Here is a 13903-nt window from a genome sequence, read left to right as displayed (position 1 = left end):
TATTCCTACGTAGGGCTAGATTATGAGTGGATTAATTGCACATGATAAATCTACGCCAACATTTCCACCTCTTAAAAACTTGAGCTTTTCTCTTTATAGTGTTATAGGGAAGTGCCAGCATTTCAATGTCTTTGGCTGAAGGCCACTGTGAATCCAGATTTCAAGTCATTTTACTGAAGTAATTTCACTGTTAAGCTTTAAAATGAATTGTTGGTTCTGTTTAATCCCCTGATTTATAAACACAGTCAGTCCAGTGTTTTAACTGGTCCTTTCTGGTTCTAATATTCTTAGCATAACTCACAGGCAGGCTTCATAGACTCCTGCCACCTGCAAATATTCAAGATGCTGCAGTCTCTCAAGTGAGTCTGCAACCTCCCTGGGTAATAGAACTTGAGGTTCTCCTTCTGGGCTGTGCTTGGATGTCACTTTGTTTGGGGTCTGAGACAATAAGAAGAGCATCCCTTGAGACTCAACTGACCCAGGAGGAGTCATTGAACAGCTTTTAGAAAACAAAAGCTAGTCTGGTGTGAGGTAGGAGGTTCAAACATGCCACTCCAAATCTCAGGGTCCCAAATCATGACACTGTGAAGGATTTCCTTTTGATAACTTACAGTAAATGGTGTCAGATTCATGATCTCCAAAGGAGAAAATTTTGCTTCAGAACCGAAGATGTAGCTTCAGTCACTCAGAGCTTCGTGAGGCCCAAGTTTTATTAAAGTGAGAAGGAACAGTGAAAGCTTCTGACAGACATCAGGAGGGGGCAGAAAGTGTATCCCTCTTGCTAGTCTCATATTCTTTTTCATTTGGTTACTAACAATAGAGAAAAGAACGTCTCAAGGTTGTAAAGGTCTTTCCAGACTGACTCTCTCAACAAGTATCTTAAGATAACAAGGTTATGGGAAGGAATGGGTTCCTGCTAAGGAGAGACATGTCCTCAAGCAAGATCCATTGTTGCTATATAATCATTAGCACAGAGCTTAAGGAGAAACATACCCTTGAACAAAATGTATTGTTTTGTTGGGTAATCATTAGCTGTGGGCTTCAAGACAGTCTTAGGCAGAATAGACTGTTGCCATGGCAACTTCTCCTCCTCCTCCTCGGGGGGGTTCTGGACTCCTTATCAACCTACCTAAGAATTGACTCTCTCACTTTCCTTATAATTCCCACTCTGCAACCAGTACAGAGTCTGGTAATAAAAACTGTTCTTACTTTACAAGTCAAGTAATCAAGTGAGAGGACATTGTGTATATTACTTTTCAGTTGAGAACAACTGTGATTGATTTCTGTGGATCCCTACTAAACACTGCTGAGTTCATTGTACCATTTTAGCACATTCTTTAGATGCCCTTTTGTTTTTCTTAAATTTTATTTTAAAATTATTAGTAATTTTACATATATAAAAATCTATTATCTTTCAAATTCGTTTCCCATTTAGGTTATTACAGAATATTGTGCAGAGTTCCTTGTGCTATACAGCAGGTTCTTTTTGGTTATCAATTTTAAATATAGTAGTGTGTACATGTCAATTCCAAACACCCACTCTTTCCCTTCACTCCACCTTTTCCCTGCTAATCATAAGTTCATTATCTATGAATCTTTGCTTTATAAGCAAGTTCACTTATGTTCTTTTAGAGTCCACATATAAGTGATAACACATGATTATTTGCCTTCGTCTGGCTTACTTCACTTAGTTGGCTTACTACTCTTTGTTGATGGTGTTTAGTCACTAAGTTGTGTCCAAATTTTTTGTGACCTCCTTGGATTGTAGCCTGCCAGGCTCCTCTTGCCTGGGATTTCTCAGGCAAATGTAGTGGAGTAGATTGCTATTTCCACCTCCACAGGATCTTCCCAACTCAGGAACTGAATCCACCATTTTCTGCCTTGTAGGCGAATTCTTTACCACTGAGCCACCAGGGAAGCCCATGATAATCTCTAGGTCCATCAATAATGCAAATGGCATTAGTTTTTTCTTTTTAATGTTTGGCTAATATTCTATTGCATATATATACCACATCTTTATCCATTTACTTGTTGATGAACATTTAGATTGCTGCCATCTCTTGGTTATTGCAAACAGTGCTGCAATGAACATTGGGGTGCATGTATCCTTTTGATCCATGTTTTTCTACAGATACATGCCCAGGAGTGTGATTCCTGGATCATGCGAAACTATTTTATTTTCTCAAGGAATCTACATACTGTTCTCCACAGTGGTTGTACCAATTTACATTCCCTGTGCCCTTTTGAAAATAATATTCCTTTCCAAAGAAAAGCATGTTTAAATTAATTAAAAAGTAAATTTTGGCCTTATTATAAAAAAGTCCTCAGAAATTCACTCCATAATGTCCAAATTTTCAAGACACTAGCTGCAGAGTGTAACATTTAAGCACAGAAGTTCTGAAGTACTTAAAGTCATATTTCCAGCACTTGAACTTTTTTTCTGCATTTTTCTAGGTCTTTAATATTGGGAAAGCCTCAGCTTTCTTATCAGTATGAAGATGATAACAACAGTACCTCCTTCACAGAGTACTGGAAGGACTGAATGATTCATCGTGTGCAAAGTTCTTAGCACATAGTCCTGCATAAAAGACAGCTGTGATTGTAATCTATCTATGAAGAGGCCTGTAGAACTGGTCACAGACCAGGGACAACTTGACAATTCTGGTAAGAGGGAGGGATTAATGAACATGAAATGTTCACCATCATTCAAACATAGATTGAAGTAATCCAGAAGTAATTGCTGGAAATACCAAACTAGATACTTCTGACCCATCCAACTGACATCTGAAAACCTAATGTCAGGTTCAGAAGCCTGTGTTAAGTCTTGGAGAAGTGGAAGCTGGTAGAGGCAGAAGAAAATGTCTCATGGCCGCCCCTGCCCCATTCCTCCAGTGGTCCACCCATCTAGGGCTGTCTTACTGAAGTCATAATAGGTGAGCTAGGAGACCTGATGCTTGTTTTCAGTAAAATGTGCTCAGTTCAAATTGACTAAAGTGGAGTGCAAAGTCTGTCTGTCCTCAGTGGTGGCCACTGGTTTGTGATCATATTTGCTAAGCTAGGCTCTTACTTTAGTTTGGGGCTGCAGTCTTTTCTCACAGAGTGGCTATTCAGACTTTAAGAGTAGTCAGTTCTCCCTTCCACGTTCATGGATGGTGCCTGCTTGGCTAGAGTGGGATTTCAAGCTCTCCAAGGGCAGTGCTGGGTGTGTTGTTTGGGCTTGCAGGGGAGTCTCTGTTTCTGGGCTTCATCAAGAGTGGAGAAGGGCACATACTCTGAACATAGGTCACTTGTAACCTCCCCTCTCTTTTCTTAACATTTGCAGAACCTGCCTCTGAGTAGGGTTAGCAGAAGGGTGAGCCTCCGAGAAGGGCAGTTGATGTTACACCCCCGCCGGTGGGAAGGCCCCCCACCCATGTGGACCTGAAATCCCATTCCTTTTTCCCAGCCTCCTATTTGGCCATTTAAAACAAGAAAGATACCTACTCTTAGCTCAAATATTTCTGACAACATGTGCATTTATTTGTATTAGAAGTACAAACATAAGAATCCAAATACAAATACAGAGGGCAGCCTAGCCCACCCCGAGCAGGGCACAGTGGGGGCCAGACTGGCGAAGCAAGGTGTAGTGTCTCCTGTGTCTCAGTGCTGCCCGCATTGCCAAGGCACGTTGGACACAAGCGTGCCCACTTGTCTCTAGGGAATCACGAGCCGCACAACTAGCAGGGAGTCACACCCTTGACAGAGAGGAGGAGGACGGCAGGACCTCGGACCCAGAGCCAGAACCTTCAGGCCCTCATGGGATGACAGGAAAGCAGGGGCTGTTGGATGCCACTTGATGAAGGCCGGGACCCTGGTTTGGCCCTCAACCCACTTGCCTAGAAAGGGACCAGAGCACCCATTTGGCCAGGGCAGGTCACCGCTCAGGACCAGGTCTCTACACTGAGCCTCTACACTGAGTGCTCAGTGCGGATTCCAAGAAACCCTCAGATTCTGAAGTCCTTCTCCTCTCTCCCACTGGGAGGAGATGAATTCACAGGCAGGAAGGAGTCCATCCAGGCAGAGAGCAGATGTGCCCAGCTTCTCTGCCTTTCTGCCTGGAGCATCTCCTAGGGCACCTGACGGTTTTCCTTTATACACATGTTTCAAAAAGAGACTACTACACATTATGGTTAACTCATACATGTGGCACAGTTCACGCTAAGCCTGGTACTTTCTCACAATATACATGGAATTTGTGTCCTAAACAAGTGTTACAGTGGCTATTTGTCACCTATATCTTGAAGAACTACTTTTGGCTTATCAGGTAAAATAGACCACTATGCACAAATGACCAAGAAATAACCTAAGTGTGCCCTAGTGAAAATGTGATGGTCTGCTCTCAGCAGAAGGCAGCCTCATTTGGACTTCAAAACAATTTCTGATCAGTTATTTAAGCTTGATTTTCTTTTTAAAGAAAAAATGTGGCCCCACATTTTCAGGAAATAAAAAGATAGTTCTTCTATCTAGTTCTTTCTTTTTTTCCCTAAAAAGAAACAGCTTGAGAAACTCATATGCTTTCATTAGGAAACTGTGCTCTTTTCTACTTGCTTCAACTATGTTTGGGGTGGTAGGTAGAATAATACACACGCTAATAAGTTGTTTCAGTTTTACCACTGTACATAAGGATATAAACACACACATCACTGCATGTAAACACAAGATGGCCCCTTACTCCTCACAAAACAATCCAGGCCTAATCCCTGAAAATTGTTGCTACTTAAGAACTTTCCAAAGAGAATTCATTCATGAGGAATGAATCTCTCACTGAGTTCAGGAGCTGCTCATAAGGAAAAACATGTCATGTGGTTGCACAAAAATATGCTTGTAAACGTTGTCCACTAGCACAAAATTAGTCATTTTGAAGGTCAAGAATGATCAAAAATTTCCTTTTAAATATTTTCATAGAAGTAGTCTAAACAGCTAATATAATAACAAATACTGTAAATTCCATTAATATGTTTTACTTGTGTCAGTTTCTATCCAAAAGTAAAAATCTCAAGATATATTAGAAAGAGTCAAAGGTTAGACCCAAATTATATAATAAGAAGCATATTGATTGTCTGTTGGGGCTAACAGAAATCTGAAGTGTACACAGAAGCATTCATTTTAGGGAAAAATGATAGATAGTTCTTAGTTACTTTAAATGCTAACTTCTTGAAAAGGAATAAAAAACATCAAGCACCATAAAAACAACAAAAAACAGACCAAAACAAAATAAGAAACAAAAACACAAACCCACAAGCCACCAAAAAATAATTAGGTGGAATATTCTCCTAAGGAATAATTTCAAATTCTGATTGAGGCAGGGTAGAAAAACAGGACCTCTGGGACAAAGTACAGTTCTGGAAATGTTCTAGGAAAGCAAATATTTGAACTGTGTATTTAATATTTAAACCGAAATAAAACTTTTTTATTTTCTATTTTTAAGTTCTAATTTTGTTTTTGTTTGGAAAAGACATTAAACTTTCATGTTGATTGAATAGTTAAGCACTAGGATGCATGCATGTATGCTCAGCAGTGTCTGACTCTTTGTGACCCATGGACTGTAGCCCACCAGGCTCCTCTGTCCATGGGATTCTCCAGGCAAGAATACTGGAGTGGGTTGACATTTCCTATTCCAAAGGGATCTTCCTGACCCAGAGATCAAACCTGTGTCTCTTGTGTCTCCTGCATTGACAGGCAGATTCTTTATAACTGTGAAACCCAGGAAGCCCCAAAGCACTAGTAAGAGAGTGTGTGTGTGTGTGTGTGTGTGTGTGTGTTCAGCCATGTCTGACTCTTTGTGACTCATGGACAGGTTCCTCTGTCCATGGACATTTCCAGGCAAGAATACTGGAGTGGGTTGCCATTTCCTTCTCCAGAGAATCTTCCTGACCCCAGGGTCAAACTCATATCTCTTGCATCTCCTGCATTGGCAGGCAGGTTCCTTACCACAAGTGCCACCTCAGAAGGCCAGCACTAGTGTGGAACCTGAAAAGGATACATAGATGATGATGATAATGATGATGATGGTGGTGGTGGTGGTGGAGGTGGTGGTGATGATGATGGTTATGATAATAGTGATGATGATGATGATGATGACAATGCAGCATAATTTATTTCTTCTAAAATCCTATCATATTCAGCTGCCAACTTAAAAATTTGATCAGCAAGTTAAAAGAGCTTTCTGTCAATATTTATCACTTAATTACATTGAAAGTCACTTCAGAATGAAGTTTTTCTTTTTTGTTTAAACTCTCTGTAGCTTCCAGGGCCACCCTGCCCTAACCAGTGCATGAACGCAGTGAATGGGGCAGGTTAGCTGATTGGTGGATGCATTGACTGGAACTGCCTCAGCTAGTTAGGGTGATGAGGTGTTCTAATCTCAGCAAAGTGACTGAAGTGCCACTCTGGGTGTTGAGTGGCTTTCACCTGTCAGTTGACAAAGCTGACACCCCAAATCCTTCCTTTTGTAAACAAATAGCCACTGACAACAAAATCTGCTGTAATAAATAAGAACCAAATCAAAGCGCTCATCATTTGCTCCTGAAAATCAGTCTGGCATTGAATTCTTCCACTTTCTAATGGAAAATAGGAGCTTTAATACTTTTTGTGGAAAAGTGATTATTGGGAAAAATAAAGAATCCCAAAGAGCTAGAAAAGAAGAAAATATAACAGCCACCTTCTCAGTTGGAGGGCTTCATTATTGGCAATCCATCTTCACTGTGCTTTCCAATATGCCCAGCTTAAATTGTTCAGCAGTTAACTGTTCTGCAGGGAAGACCATCCTTCCCCGCAGAAACCACTCTCAGCCTCACATTGTAGAACAGTCCACTAGGCTGAGAAAATGTTGTGTTGCACTTATAAAGGCAAAAAAATAAAAATAAACAAAACAAAAAAAACCCCCAAGGTGGTAGATGTAGGTGATGATCTGAATAATTCAAGCAAAACGACTTTACATTTCCCTCTCATTACCTGAATGGCACATTCAAATATGTTGCTTTATGCATGTGAGTGTACATGTGCATTGTGAGGATGCTCCTGTGTTTTATCTACATAATTGTTTTCTAGCTCATGTTCCTGTATAATACAATTTAAAAAACTGGCTTAGTTAATGCGAAACACTGAAGACTTGTTAGTAAATGTACTACTTTCTTAGGACTGATATAAACTGGTCTAAACTTTGGTTTTTATGTGAGCAGAGTAATGAGATTTAAGATGGTTCATTGACAACATTAAAAACCAAAGCATCATTTAACTAGACACTTTGAAAAGGAAGTAGGAAACATTCTCTTTTGATCTAAATAGAACTAGACTAGGTTTATATCCTGGAATTGCTAAGTTTTAATCAGAAGAAATTGTAAAAGAAGGACTGGGAATGTCTAATGGCTGCTCTTCAAAGATTACCAGATATTTTATTTTAAAAGCCAAAGCTTTATTTTCCATAGATATGACTGGCTAAGTTGTTTATCTATTATCTCAACCCTTATCTCTGTCTTTTATAGTGTTTTATCCCCATAATGATAGAAATCTGTTTTTACAGTAAAAGGTAAGTTAACAAAGAATTTGAGAAGGGGTCATTTAGCCTGAACTTTTATTTTTGGTTCTTTGGATATGATTATACAATGTGGCAGTACTGTTAAGTTGCGTGAATCTGAAGGTTTTTCACAGGCAAATTTGAGGGGGAAAATGTACAGATTACACGCTACCTCAGTTTTTGGAAATTTGAAGGGGACTTCAACAGAAAATTTTGAATTTCACATTACAGTGTGTTTACCATCTGATTCTTTCTTATTTACAGACATCTTTCTGAATATTTTTAAATGTGATGGTGTTCTGAAGTCTAATTGTAAATATTTCAATGTGCATTTACATCAGATTATCCTTATCTCAGGTCATTCACATTTTGTCTTTCTACAGAAATTGAGGATGAAATTTCATATGTATATAAATTTCAGAACACTTCAGACAGTAGCAAGATCATGGAGAGAATTAATGTTTGTATTTTGAGAGCACTGATTTGGTATAGCAAGTATAATGGCATGGAGACTAGTTAGAGTCCTTCAAGTCTTCAAAGGAAATCACAGAAAGTTTTCAGTTACTGGCAGCCAAGATAAAAGTGATAAAAATGAGGTTTGTATTTGTTTTGAGTTGTAGCCCTTTTAATAAAGAATGCCCTGTTGTGGCAAGTATCCACCAATGCAAAATAGGGTTATCAATTACCACTCTCACTTCCAGAGTGTGATAATTTGCAGAGGAACAAAAAATCTGTCTACACATTTTTACTACAGCAAGCTGTGACTAGGTAAAGAGACTGGTGTGAAGGTTCTAAGTGAACACTCACATCCTATCACAAGCACTAATGCCACTGACTTTTAGGTTGGCCCCAATTTCTCACATGTAGCCTGAAAATGCTTTATCATAAAGGAAAGGCATTTCTTCAATTAAAGAGTCCACAAAAATTGAGTTTTTAACTGATTTGATAACACAGTTAAGGATAAAACTGTTGGGCACATGAAGAAATCTTCACCATTCATAAATGATAAGTAAAATCTGGCCTGAGATATATATAATCACAGGAAATGAAAAATCTACATGATATATGCAATTTAAGATTTATTTGTTACTTTAAGGCATATGCTGGGTAAATTAGGGACAGTATTGACTGGGTCTAGAGTAAGTTATAGCTATATTGTCCTTCTCAGTCATGTTTATGACAGTCTCTGTTGCGGCCTGTGGTATTCAGACTTTGCAGAAACTGAAAATTTCTAAGATCAGAAGATGCATTTTGCTCTAATTCCATTGGTGTGAAATTTCTTTTTTCTCCGTCCAGCCTAGATGCAGCTTAATAGAGCCTGTCATGTTTGTAAGTATGAGCTGTGGTGGTCAGAAATTGGACATTTTTGTCAAAATGTGGAACAGTCATCTCCTTAATTTAGTGTTTCTAAAAGTGAGGAACACAGTAGCACTTTTGGAATGCAGGTCACTCAACTTCCCTACAGCTACCATCCAGCCACCAAATATCATTCCCTATTCTACATGCAAAGCAATTTGGGTAGAGCTGTAAGGATGTAGTATCTGTGAACAGTCTTGCACAATGCTCACCATACATACCCTACTAACCAAGCATACTGGTGAAAGAGAGTCCTTCAGTTAAAGAGTGATACATTCCCCTCATACTATCCCAGTGCACATCCCCTTTCTTCTTCCGTAATGTAAACTCATACCTACTTAAAAGTATGCCCCTGAACCCTGCACCTGTGTGAGGTACATGTCAATTTCCTTTATTGTAGACTGGGGAGGTTTATCTGGGGAGCTGGGATCAACAAGAACTTAAATGGGCAAGTTGCAGAGAAGCAGGCATTGGTGTGTTCTCAGGGAATGCTTTCATTCTTTTTAGTAAGATCCTGTAGTGGATAGATGTGCAGAAATCCAGTTTAGGCTCTGTGATCTGTTACACTCTCTTGAGATGAATGTTCTGTTTCATGGAAAAAGAATCATAAACTAGTGTGTTTAAATCAGCAGAATGGTACTGGGAGAGAGAGATTGGTTGGATTCAGAAAACACAGATGATCCTGTACTTATAATTTCATAAGAGTTGCCAATGATGCTCATTTATTGAATGGCCTTGAAACAAGAGGCCTCAGTAAAAAATTTTAAAGGTAAAGTTGGACTTAATATATGTGATAAAAATGCTTTTAGGCTATTTTCCTCCCAAGAATTTCATTGAAAGATTCAGCTCCTTCCAGAACGTTTTAAAAAAAGAAATAATGAATGGAAATTTTCATATTGCTATAAAGTTGAGAATTGTGTTTGAAGAAGAACCTTGGGATGCTCTCTCTGGGTGTTTAGTTTGTCTGGTGGGGTGTGGTCAGGGCACCTCCAGAACCTCTCCCTGTTGTTGAGTGAGTGGGAGGTTGATGCCTGAGGGAGAGGACGAGAAGGCTAGTAGGTACAAGTCTCCAATAGCACAGAAATTTCTGTTGGGCTAATAGATTCAACATGTTTCTCCACTAATACTTACTGTTTTTTGTGTTTTAAATTGGACTTTCAAATAAAAATTAGTTGGCTTGTGGCCTATGTAGTAAGTATCAAATCAAAAGGTATGGAGGGAGTTGACAGGAAATAACTCAATGTCTCACATTATATAGACTCTTCCTTGAAAACTGGGTGATAAAGATCAATATATTTGCATTCACTTGATGTTCATAAAAATAAACTCATCTAATTTCAACTCATCTGGTCTCTTCCACTCCCATGTTTTCTGTGTCTAGTCTGCATTCATTAAATTGTAAGAATTAGCACTTTTATATGCTTTTCCTGCATAATATTTTACCTTTTTTTCTAAATAATAATAGTATGCACAATACATAATTAAAATAAACATATGGTTTCCAATAAAACAAATTCAATTTTCTATGTGATAAAGATGAGAAGCAGAGTTAGTACCAAAATTTTGATAATGGCAAAGCATCTGTTAAACTAATGGTAGGACTTTTTTTTTTTCCTATCTTTGTTGGAAAGCTTCTGAAGAGTCTTGTGAAGTATGTACTAGCATCCAGTTATAACAAAGAACTAATATCAATAAGCAAGTTTGCTTTGTGTTATAAAAATATCAAAAGAGTAATAATTTCAAGGTTTCTTTTCCTTTAGAATCTTGCTACCTACCCTTATTCCAAAATATAAAATAATTTTTTCATCAAAATATATCATTGATGATAGCCATGACCCGTTGTTTTGCATCTAAAATTGATTTGACTTGAACGTTAATATTCACTAAGAAAAATTTGTACAAATTCCATCTACATTTCTTTCACACTCTGGAAAACAATTTCAAAACCAAAGCTTGTGAATGCTATATACCTTTCTTTGCAAGGTAAAGATAATCATTGAACCCATAATAGAGTATACCCTGGGGTTGCTTCTTGGTTTAGTAAAACACAATTCTTAGGATAAAATGTTGAACTTATGATGTTCAGAGATAGTAAACATCTTTGACTTCAGCAACATGAAAATTTTGAAAATCAGACTGTTTCCTCAACTTGAAAACTTGTGGATGAAACAGATACAACCTTTCCAAGCTTAGGGTGAGGTTATTCGATTAAAGTACACCAACCAGTGAAGGTGGTGACAGAGCAAAGAGGCCATAGAGAGAGGAAATTGGGTGGTAACTCACTGCAGTTCACACTTGAACTCAGACTGCCAGTGGCTGAGGTCAGCATGAGTGTCTCGGTCAGCAGCAACTCTGCGCGACTGGGCGCCAGTGCTGCCGAGGGCCCAAGTACAAATACAGAAAAGGGTGGAGTCTGAGAGAGCTTCTCAGATATTTGCTTGTACGTTTCACAGATTTCTTCACAAAAGAAAATTGAGAACTGCTTCCAATATCCAAAAAACATTTATAAATATCACCAAGCTACAGATTCAGTAAAGGATTAGCAAGAAGATCACTTTAACACTCAGTTAACTTGTGTGTGCACACGCATGTATCTGTGGGTTTGAAATACATAATAGAAATATTTGCCACATACTCCTACACTGCTCAAAAGTGATGTATTTCAAATAAACTGAGCAGTGTCTTTCCTTGCTACTCCAGTTAGTCACTACTGGTCTGGGGACGGGGAAAGTTTAGAGGGGAATCACACTCTTCACTTATCACCTGAAAGAAGAGTTAGAGATAGAGGTATCCCACCCAATAAACCAAGTTGAAGAGCAGGAATGATGTAGGGAAAAAGACTCGTGAATATGAGTCCAGTTCCAAGATGTCTATGTGAATATGTCCTTTTCTCCAAGATCCTGATTTGCATTCTTCATAGCAGCAGAAGAAACTCTGACAGTCTTTGCCATCCAAACACTCGTAGACACAGGTATCTTCTAATTCCTGCCAGTAAATGGAATTGTTTAGAGTAACTGTTACAGGTGGTGGTGGCCTCATGTCAAGGAGAGAATAGTTCTGCAGATAACAAGAGCAACACAAAAATCATCATGAAATGCACCAAAGACAGCTCGAGATGAATCAAGCAATAAACATAGATTATGCCTGTCCACAAATAATGATGACAATGCTATGCCCCATGCCTGCTCCCCCATCCCTGCTATGGAGAGTTCAATCTTTGCAAATCTAATGGAAAAACAAAAAACTAGAGTTCAGTTTTCGAAACTTGTGTTTCTCAGATTACTGATAAGGAAGATTCAGTATTTTTTTCAAATGTGTATTAGACATTTCAAGACTCTGTTCTGCCTACTTCTCTGCTGATTTGGAGTATATATGCACACACATTATATGCAATTCTTCAAACGTTAAACAATACTTATATCAACTTGTGGAGAAATAAATTTCTTTCTAATTAGCAGAAAGTAAAAAAAGCTATGGTGTATAGGAATGATAAGAGAGAATCTTCTTGGTCCATGTAATTCAGGTTAAAAGATGAACTTTCAGTGTGTGACCACCAGACAATGTTTGTCATTTCTTGACAGTCAAAAATTGCATACAATTGGAATGTTTTGTTTTCTACTTCACAAGCTCTCTTCCTGATGTGGAGAAGTCAATAAGATATCATATATATCATATAATAATTATAATATATCATATATATTTAACATATATACTATATTATATATTATATGATATATATGATATATTATAATATGTAGTTATATATTATATAATATATTATATGTAATATAATATATAGTTATATAATAATTATACAATATATTATGTAATATATAATTATATAAAATTATTATTAATTATACTATATATTTATTATATATTATATATATAAAACCAAAACCCATAATTACAGGGAATATGGTACCTTTTTCCTTCTACTTCCGGATATTACATTAATTGGCTATTTTTCTAGCTGTGTGGAGTCAAGTCAGAGAGAAGCAAGTAGACGTGTAGAGCATTCAATGTCACTACTGGTTCCCTTTGGGGCATCCTTTTAATTGGGAAATGTCTGTGTGAGCAGTAACCTAAATCAAGATGCTCTGGGCCAATAGCCAGTCAGGGGCCATGGTGCAGCTGTCTACTTTCTTCTACAATTCTAGACAATGGGAAGAAATAAAAACCTTGGTGTCCCTCCAGTTCTAGTGTAGGTACATGTTCTCCAGGTTAATGGTTCTTAAACCTGAGTCGGTGTAAATTTCACCTGGAAATTTGCTGAGAAAAGCAAATTCCTCACTCAACTCTGGTGCATTTGAAGAATTTGTTTCTTTTTGATAATCTCCAATTATAAAAATCTGCTTTTATTAAATAATTGTACACGTGTTTTGACAGTGTTCAGCCAGATTTTCATCCTTTTATTTCTTCAACCTTTTTTACCTATATTGTGTCACACAAAGATGTCCAGCCATTACAAGCAGGCAGGACCAACACGAGGAGCTGACTCAAAATGGGCATCAGAAGTCTCTGCAGGGATGGAGACAGCTCACTAGAGATTCAAAGGATGCCCAACGAGGTAACAGGCTAAAAAGCATACGTCTTTCTAGGGACAAGGGAGAACTATATACCTCACTTCTTCATTTAGAGAACTAAAATCCATGATCATTGAAACAAATAGTAAGAGATCTCTAGTTATATCTTTATAGCTCACTGTTGTAAAATGACATATTACAATATTGAAATAAAATTTATAATGTTAAGAACCGTAAATAGCCATATGTTAAAATGTTTAAGTACTTCTTTAAATGCAGTCCTCCCATTTGTCAAGATAATTTCAACTATGCCCCAAGAGAGATTTTAATTAATGAATCTCCAGGGTCATCTTCAGCCCAGCTAGTCCCTGCCTGACTCACTCCTGTTTTGCTTCTTTGTATAATGCAGTTCCTTGACTTCCTCAGAACCACTGCGCTTCCTGGGCAACAAATACTACTGCATACT

General features: G+C 38.0%; 1 protein-coding gene across 1 annotated transcript in view; it reads right to left on the bottom strand.

Annotated features, from left to right (window-relative positions):
- Positions 1–3490: 3490 nt before the first annotated feature.
- The window catches only part of GABRG3 (gamma-aminobutyric acid type A receptor subunit gamma3), an 833077-nt gene continuing 822664 nt past the window's right edge, over positions 3491–13903 (bottom strand). The window contains exon 10 of the mRNA XM_070478123.1: positions 3491–11968. Coding sequence (XP_070334224.1) covers positions 11687–11968 — 282 coding nt within the window. The 3' untranslated portion in view covers positions 3491–11686. The remainder of the gene's footprint in view (positions 11969–13903) is intronic.

The sequence above is a fragment of the Odocoileus virginianus genome, chromosome 16 (assembly GCF_023699985.2).
Source record: "Odocoileus virginianus isolate 20LAN1187 ecotype Illinois chromosome 16, Ovbor_1.2, whole genome shotgun sequence".
Taxonomy (NCBI): domain Eukaryota; kingdom Metazoa; phylum Chordata; class Mammalia; order Artiodactyla; family Cervidae; genus Odocoileus; species Odocoileus virginianus.
Note: the sequence above shows the minus strand (reverse complement) of the source record. Positions and strands in the feature narration are given on the sequence as shown.